The 8,372-nt window shown below is 45.3% G+C and overlaps 1 protein-coding gene across 1 annotated transcript; it reads left to right on the forward strand.

Annotated features, from left to right (window-relative positions):
* The first annotated feature begins 1,704 nt into the window (after positions 1 to 1,704).
* On the forward strand, positions 1,705 to 7,729 carry PLK2 (polo like kinase 2). Its single transcript, XM_055554837.1, has 14 exons — positions 1,705 to 2,118; positions 2,741 to 2,848; positions 2,992 to 3,108; positions 3,306 to 3,435; positions 3,666 to 3,753; positions 4,205 to 4,300; positions 4,409 to 4,607; positions 4,706 to 4,853; positions 5,197 to 5,294; positions 5,600 to 5,729; positions 5,957 to 6,197; positions 6,310 to 6,439; positions 6,694 to 6,804; positions 6,939 to 7,729. The coding sequence occupies exons 1-14, from the start codon at positions 1,849 to 1,851 to the stop codon at positions 7,128 to 7,130; spliced, it is 2,058 nt and encodes a 685-aa protein (XP_055410812.1). The 5' UTR covers positions 1,705 to 1,848; the 3' UTR covers positions 7,131 to 7,729.
* The last annotated feature ends 643 nt before the right edge of the window (positions 7,730 to 8,372 follow it).

Genomic DNA, 8,372 nt, shown 5'->3' on the forward strand with positions numbered 1-8,372 from the left:
GGGCTTGCCCTGTTTACAGAATCAAAAAGGAAGAGTCATAGAAGACTTTTTCTTTCTACTTTGTAATGCCAATGGCACTCGTTTCTACATTACGTGGGAAGTACTTGAGACAGAGTCTTTGAAACCATGCATACCTAAGTCACTGATAACAGGCATTGTTGTTGTCGCTTTGGTTGCTAAGTCCTGTTGCTAACTCTTTTGCGACCCCATGAACTGTAGAGCCCAGCAGGCTCCTCTATCCACTGGATTTCCCAGGCAAGAACACTCCTTGATGGTATCTGGACTTGAGCCAACCCTTTTCTAAATACTTTGCAGGGGGTTATTAACCTGATGTTCTATATAGAACTGGAAATTACTATTGAAATATTGTGAAATATATCTTATTTTAGATTTAAAAATTTGCCTACTGCTCATTAACATAACTTGGATGATCTACTAAATATTTATACAGAGAGACTATATAAGAAGTTACTTAAATTCTTTAAACCCCAGATTCGTCATCTGTAAAATGGGAATAACAGTATTTTCTACTTAAAACGGATGCAGAATTAAATAAGGCATTTGAAAACACTAAATATGGTGTCCTGCACATAAAAACACTATCGTCATTAGAGCAAGAAAGAATGGTGTTCCTAGGTTAGCAAATCTGAACTGTAAAATCTGCGAACAGGAAACTAAGCCATGTTTTAACTCACTACGCTATGTTCCTCCCTCATGCTCCAATTCCTTCCATTTGGAAGGCCTAAGACTGCCTCTCTCAGCACCAGAGCAGCCTCGTGGCTTAATGAGGCAGTCTGCATAACCCCTTCGGAAGAAGAGATAGATGATTTCGATTGTAAAACCATAATCAGCACCAGGAGCCGGATTACACCACTGATTGTCAAAGCAAGCCCATACCGCGGCCCACTCCAACCGCTAACTGCGCTTCTGGCACATTCCACGAGATGGCGCCTTTGCTCCCAGTCTTCGGACATCCTGAAGGCTAAACCTTTCCCAGGCAACTGCTTCCCTCTCCAAGGTTAAGAGCCTGACTTCAGATAAAGGCTTGATCTAGGGTGATGAGCACTAAGTGGGACTTGGCCATGGTCAGCCGACCGGCCTGAGCCGAAGTCGGCCTCGTTCAGAAGCAGCGGGGAGCTCGGAAGACCCTGCTGCGGGAATCCCTGCCTTTCAGGGGCACGGCCTCCTCGGAGGGACCCTCTAGACAGGAACTGGTAGGGTAAAAGCGCGGGGTCCGCGGCAGCCCGGTCTCCCAGGTGGCCCGGGGGAAGCCTCACGTGCCTGTGCAGTGGACTCTGGCCACAGTCACCCCATGACACCGGAGGCGTCAGATTGCGGGGCGGTCCGCAAGGGCTTTGCGGGAGAAGGAACCTGCGATGACCGCAGCACCGCGGGCCACGGGGCGGGGCCGACTCGTCGGCCCCCGGGTTTCTACTTCAAACCTAGAAGTTCGGAACATTCCAAGAACTGGGTGCTGGTCACGAGGACGGCCAGACGCCTGTGTCCGCCTCCTCATCGCGGGGAGCCCTCCCCCGCGGCCAGACCGCCCGCTTTCGCACCCGGATCGCGAGCGGAAACCAGCGGCCCTTAGCGACCTCTCGCCTGGCCCCGCGCGCTCTGGAGGCCGGTGGGCGGGGCGTCGCCCATGACGTCGCGTTCCTTTTCGATTCTCCGCCCCCCTCCCAGCCCATATATAAGACTTCGCCCGGCGTTCCCACTCGCACAAGTGGACCGAGGCGTCGGGCGCGGGAGGTTTTCGGCGGGGCGGAGCTCGAGGGCAGAGGCCGGCTCGGTCGTGTGTCCGCGCCTCGGAGGTGGTGGCCGGTAGTGTTAGGCGACGAGGCGACCATGGAGCTCTTACGGACTATCACCTACCAGCCGGCCGCCAGCACCAAGATGTGCGAGCAGGCGCTGGGCAAGGCTTGCGGCGGGGACTCGAAGAAGAAGCGGCCGCAGCCGCCCCCCGAGGAGCCGCAGCCGCCGCAGCCCCCGGCGCAGGTGCAGCCGGCGGCCCCGCACCATCATCACCACCACTCGCACTCGGGGGCCGAGATCTCGCGGATTATCGTCGACCCCACGACGGGGAAGCGCTACTGCCGCGGCAAAGTGCTGGGAAAGGTGATGAGCGGCGGGCGCCCAGCTGCCAGGCGGGAGGGAGGTCTGCCCGGGCGTTTCCCCCACTCTCCACCCCCTACCCCCGGGCCGGGCCGGACCCGGAGTCCCCGCTCCCCCGCCGTTTCTCGAGATCTCGGTAGTCGGATCCCGGCGCGGCGTGGGGGTGCTCACCTGCCCTCCTTTGGCTTTTGTGCGCTGACAGCGTGGGGTTCGCGTTCTCCATCCTTGACCGCGGCTCTGTCTGCCTCCCCAACGAGCCCAAAGACATTGATCTTGAGGCCAGAAGCAAGGGTTTTCTACACCAGACCTAGCCCTCCAGATGCCTCCCCACCCCCACCCCAGAGAATTTTCTTGACACGTCTCTTCAGACCCTATTTCTCATCTCCCCTACCCTCAGCCCCGCTCCGTAAAGCTCCTCTTTGTAAAAGGAGAAGGGGCACCGTTTTCACTTAACTGTTGTTAGGAGTGCTTTCCCTTCGTGAAGGAGCTTTTAAAAAAGTAGACCGCGTCCCTCTGTCCACCCTTCCTCATATTTTTGCTTATCTTTCTTGTTTATTTATTAAAAAAAATCTGCCGTCCATGTTCCTGCCATACTCAATTCCCTCTCGGCTTTGTTTCCTTTCAGGGTGGCTTTGCAAAATGCTACGAGATGACAGATTTGACTAACAACAAAGTCTACGCTGCAAAAATTATTCCTCACAGCAGAGTAGCCAAACCTCATCAAAGGGAAAAGGTGTGTATGACTGTTGAGTAAAATATTTTCTTTGTGTGCAGAGATGGCCCTTCCCTGTTAGGAACATGTCTTCTGCATGTGTAAGCAGCTGGCTTTGCAGAGGTGAAGGAGGCTAATAAGACTGATCTTGCTTTTCCTTTTAGATTGACAAGGAAATAGAGCTTCACAGAATTCTTCATCACAAGCACGTCGTGCAGTTTTACCACTACTTCGAGGACAAAGAAAACATTTACATTCTTTTGGAATATTGCAGTAGAAGGGTAAGTCTTTGCTCATCTGAGTGCATGTACTTCCCGCACTCTGACCTGGCATTCAAATTGCACTTTATCTGGGAATTTGATTTGGACATAATTGTAATATGGCAGCATTACCTTTCATTGCTCATCCTGCATAAGGAAACTACTGATGCTGGCAACTTTGTTTGACAGATTCTCTTTTTTCCTTCTCCTCCTCCCAGTCCATGGCTCATATCTTGAAAGCAAGGAAGGTGTTGACAGAGCCAGAAGTCCGATATTACCTCAGGCAGATCGTGTCTGGACTAAAGTACCTTCACGAACAAGAAATCTTGCATAGAGATCTCAAACTAGGTGAGCCTTTCACTCCAAACCCTGACTTTTGTGTCAGAGGTGCACGCTCTCTTTCCCTTTTCTTACATAGTTAATGTTCTTAGTTGGGATCTAGCCAATGCAGTGTTGCTTCTGAATGATGGCTCGCCTGTTAAGCAGCTGGCTGCCTGCCTCTCGAGTGGATGGATGTGTGTGTACTTGGTTAGAATATTTTTTCAAGAGGATTCAGACTTTTTTATTTTGTCATCCAGGGAACTTTTTTATTAATGAAGCCATGGAACTAAAAGTTGGGGACTTTGGTTTGGCAGCCAGGCTGGAACCCTTGGAACACAGGAGAAGGTAAGATTCAGAAGGATACATCTTAACTAGGGTTTTGTGGAGACCAAACATGCCCTTTTTATCTTCCAATTAATGTTTCAGAGGTTAGTTGATATTAAAATCTGTAAACTGCTACAATGTTAATTGAAGGAAACACTTACTCAGTGCCACTATGGCCTAGGCAGAGTATCTTCGGCCATAAGTTGATTATGAAACAAATCTTTTATTTGCCTGAAATGTATAAAAATGTCCTGTTGTACCTGGTCTCAGTTGGCTTAAAGCACTTTGTCATGTGGCTGAAAACAATTGTACATGCACTTAAAAAAATTACCAAGTCACTTGGTGAAATGTCAATTGTTCATATGCCAAAAGTCAAATGTTCCCAAATAGAAATTCAGCATAGCTTACCCAGAGAACTAAGTTTAAACAAGAGGAGAGTTCCTAGTGAAATCTTCGTATTTTGTTTTCCCAGGACGATATGTGGTACCCCAAATTATCTTTCTCCTGAAGTCCTCAACAAACAAGGACATGGCTGTGAATCAGACATTTGGGCCTTAGGCTGTGTAATGTAAGTAAATGCACCAAAATAATAAAAAATCAAATTTAAATGTAGATTTTAGCACTGGAAAAGAATTGCTTTATGATGATTCCTAAAGAAGTGTTTCTTTGTATACAGGTATACAATGTTACTAGGAAGACCTCCATTTGAAACTACAAATCTGAAAGAAACTTACAGATGTATAAGAGAAGCAAGGTATACAATGCCCTCTTCATTGCTGGCTCCTGCTAAGCACTTAATAGCTAGCATGTTGTCCAAAAATCCAGAAGATCGTCCCAGTTTGGATGACATCATTCGACATGATTTCTTTTTGCAGGTTGGTGGATTTTTTTTTTTTTTTTGCATCTTTTTATTACATGCTCTTGATCCTAATTTCCTAGCAGGTTACTGAAAGACTTTTCTTATGCTTCACAGGGCTTCACTCCAGATAGACTCTCTTCTAGCTGTTGTCACACAGTTCCAGATTTCCACTTGTCAAGCCCAGCTAAGAATTTCTTTAAGAAGGCAGCTGCTGCTCTTTTTGGTGGCAAAAAAGACAAAGCAAGATATATTGACACACACAGTAAGTTATAAGACTTTTTCTGTATCCAATATAATATATATGAAATTGATAAGTTAGTTGAAAGAGGCTTTCATATTAACATAATTTGGCCCGTATGTTAGTAAACTGTTGAACTTTTGGTAGCATAATAAATCTAAATTGCAAACTGTAGTTGATAGTTTTGTTTCAGATGCATTAAAGTGTGCTTCTTGGATAATTGGAGCTGATGGCAAAGATAAAACTGTTGGTTTTGCCTTGAATGCTCTTAAGTTGGTTATTAACGCAAAAGGAGGAAATATGACTTACTCTGTTTCTATCTTGTTTGGATAGAATAATGCTCATAATCCTTTTTCTTGATTTACAGATAAAGTATCTAAAGAAGATGAAGAAATTTACAAGCTTAGGCATGATTTGAAAAAGACTTCGATAACTCAGCAACCCAGCAAACACAGGACAGATGAGGTATGCTAGAGAAGAATAAAGTAGTTATAAACACTTTATATCATTTCCATTCTTTGTTAATTATCACTTGGATCATGATATATTTACTTAAGTTTTTTTTCCCCAAGCCTTTAAAAGGAAAGATTTTATCTCTTAGTTTAACAATGCATGCAGTTGAGTTATCAGAAATATCTTTTACTGGGCTTGTGTCCATTGCTTTGTGATAAGCTTTCCTAGTAATTGCTATAATCTCATCTTAAACTAGAATTCTCAACTTTAGATGAATTTTAAATGTTTGACTATCATCTGGCTCCTCTCTCTTCTAGGAACTCCAGCCACCTACCACTACAGTTGCCAGATCTGGAACACCCGCAGTGGAAAACAAGCAGCAGATTGGAGATGCTATTCGGATGATAGTCAGAGGAACTCTTGGCAGCTGCAGCAGTAGCAGTGAATGTAAGTTGTCAATCACATTTTAAATAGTGACACTCTAAACGCCAGTGTTCAACACTAAGCAACTGAAGTCAGCTTGGTTTTTGGCCTGATTTAACATAGAAGAAGCAACTGAGAGGATTGGAGCAATTCTGAGTCTTCCATCCTTAGAATTAGTGGAGGGAGACCAGCACTTACCACAGCCTGAGGTTTTGTTGGTAATGATTTTATAACTTTCTCTGACTTTTTAGGCCTTGAGGACAGTACCATGGGAAGTGTCGCAGACACGGTGGCAAGAGTCCTTCGAGGATGTCTCGAAAACATGCCAGAAGCTGACTGCATCCCCAAAGAGCAGCTGAGCACTTCCTTTCAGTGGGTCACCAAGTGGGTCGACTACTCTAACAAATATGGCTTTGGGTACCAGCTCTCAGACCACACCGTAGGAGTCCTTTTCAACAACGGTGCTCACATGAGCCTCCTTCCAGACAAAAAGTAAGTGTGTCCAGTTAAGGAAGCCCTGTCAGTTCTTCAGTTTTGCCCTAAGGAAATCAGAAAACAGTGACTGACTTTTCCTGTTTCTGTTTCTTTTCTCCCTGTTCTTTAGAACAGTTCACTATTACGCGGAGCTTGGCCAGTGCTCTGTTTTCCAAGCCACAGATGCCCCTGAACAATTCATTAGTCAAGTGACGGTGCTGAAATACTTCTCTCATTACATGGAGGAGAACCTCATGGATGTAAGTCCCCTGGCTTTCAAGAAGTGATGTTTGAAGTGTGGTCCACGGAGCAGTAGCATCTGTGGAGCCTCAACGCTTTTAGAAGTGCAGCATCTCATGTTCCGTCCTGTCTATGACTCAGGATCTCTGGGTGGTGGGCCAGGAACCTCCAGGCCATTCTGGCCCTTGCTTACGGTTGAGAGGTGTTTGCTAGAAGAACTGAGTGCACACACTGTGAAGTCTTCCTAGGCACTAACTCTCCCAATCTCTCTCAGGGTGGAGACCTGCCTAGTGTTACTGATGTTCGAAGACCTCGGCTCTACCTCCTTCAATGGCTAAAATCTGATAAGGCCTTAATGATGCTCTTCAATGATGGCACCTTTCAGGTAAATGAACCCTTTAAGAAAGTGCATGTTTAGGTCCTAAGAAATGATTTTTACATAGCTAGTTCAATTATTGAGAAAACTCTTCATATCTTGACTATTTAGAGATGCTCAATATCTATGTCTACTTTTTAAAGGTGAATTTCTACCATGATCATACAAAAATAATCATCTGTAGCCAAAATGAAGAATACCTTCTCACCTACATCAATGAGGACAGGATATCTACAACTTTTAGACTGACAACTCTGCTGATGTCTGGCTGTTCGTTAGAATTAAAAAATCGAATGGAATACGCTCTGAACATGCTCTTACAGAGGTGTAACTAAGATTTCTTGAACGGACCCTATGGGACTCCTCTTTTCCACTGTGAGATCTACACGGAAGTCAGTAGAATGGTCTACAGCACGTTGAAGAAGATGGACAGGTGGTGGTACGAAAACAATTTCTCTGTGGCCCACTGGACCTGGTGGAACCAGACCAGTCTGAGGTACACAGTCCTGAACTTTGGACGAGCTGAGAATGAACCCGAATGCAGTTTTCCTTGACGTACCTGTTTCTAAAGGCTTTTCAGACAATTTTGCAGAAAGGTGCATTGACTCTTAACTTCTCTCTGTGGAGAGTGCTTCGGACAGAGGACTTGGAGCTGTGAATATACTTCCTGAAGGGGAGGGAAAGGGAGGACGCTCCCATGTTGTTTAAAGGCTATAATTGGAGCAGCTTTTGGCTGCTTAACTGTGAACTATGGCCATATATATATATTTTTTTTGTTTTGTTAATTTTTGAAGACACTTGTGGCTGGAAAAGTGCATTCCTTGTTAATAAACTTTTTATTTATTACAGCCCAAAGAGCAGTATTTATTATCGATTTTTTTTTTTATGTTGACCGTTTTAAACTGTTGGCAATAAAGAGGATGAAAAAGCAGAACAGTGGTCTCCTGTCTTTGCTGTGGCACCACCACCGCATCGCTGCATTCTTTGATCATGGATTCTTGGCACCCTTTGGCATGACATTGAGTGTAGAAGCAGGCTAGAAAGAACTTGAATTATCGCAGTAATAGTTTCTAGGAAGTCAGTCTTTATTTAATACCTGAAATGAAGTCCTATACTCTCTGAGTAGATCTGGCTTGAGAAGAGTATAACAAAAATATCACTCTTATCACAACCAAAATAAAGGCCTCCTATTATGCAAAAGCAATTTCTCTCTGAAGTATTTCCCCAAAACTTGTTTAGCTTGGGGTTGAAGGCTAGCGTAATCTTGTATAAATAGACCTGTGTTATTAAGGGTCAATAGTTTAAGGAAGTTTTATCTTTTTTTCAAAAAAATGTATTTATTTATTTGGCTGTGTGTGGTCTTAGTTGCAGCGTGCAGGATCCTCGTGTCATGAGGGATCTTTCACTGTGGCGCACGGGCTCTCTAGTTGTGCCACGGGCTCAGTAGTTGCGGCACACACGTTTAGTTCCTCTGTGGCACGTGGGATCTTTAGTTGCCCAACCAGGGGTCAAATCTGTGTCCCCTGCATCGCAAGGCGTAATCTTAACCACTGGGCCACCAGGAAGTGCCAGAAGTT

The sequence above is a fragment of the Bubalus kerabau genome, chromosome 18, assembly GCF_029407905.1.
Source record: "Bubalus kerabau isolate K-KA32 ecotype Philippines breed swamp buffalo chromosome 18, PCC_UOA_SB_1v2, whole genome shotgun sequence".
NCBI lineage: Eukaryota > Metazoa > Chordata > Mammalia > Artiodactyla > Bovidae > Bubalus > Bubalus kerabau.

Excerpts from the sequence above, each read along its gene's own strand:
- PLK2 (XM_055554837.1), top strand. The coding sequence starts at position 1,849 with ATGGAGCTCTTACGGACTATCACCTACCAGCCGGCCGCCAGCACCAAG. Across the intron at positions 3,754-4,204 it reads CCCTTGGAACACAGGAGAAG|GACGATATGTGGTACCCCAA; the intron begins GTAAGATTCAGA and ends TTGTTTTCCCAG. Across the intron at positions 4,301-4,408 it reads TGGGCCTTAGGCTGTGTAAT|GTATACAATGTTACTAGGAA; the intron begins GTAAGTAAATGC and ends CTTTGTATACAG.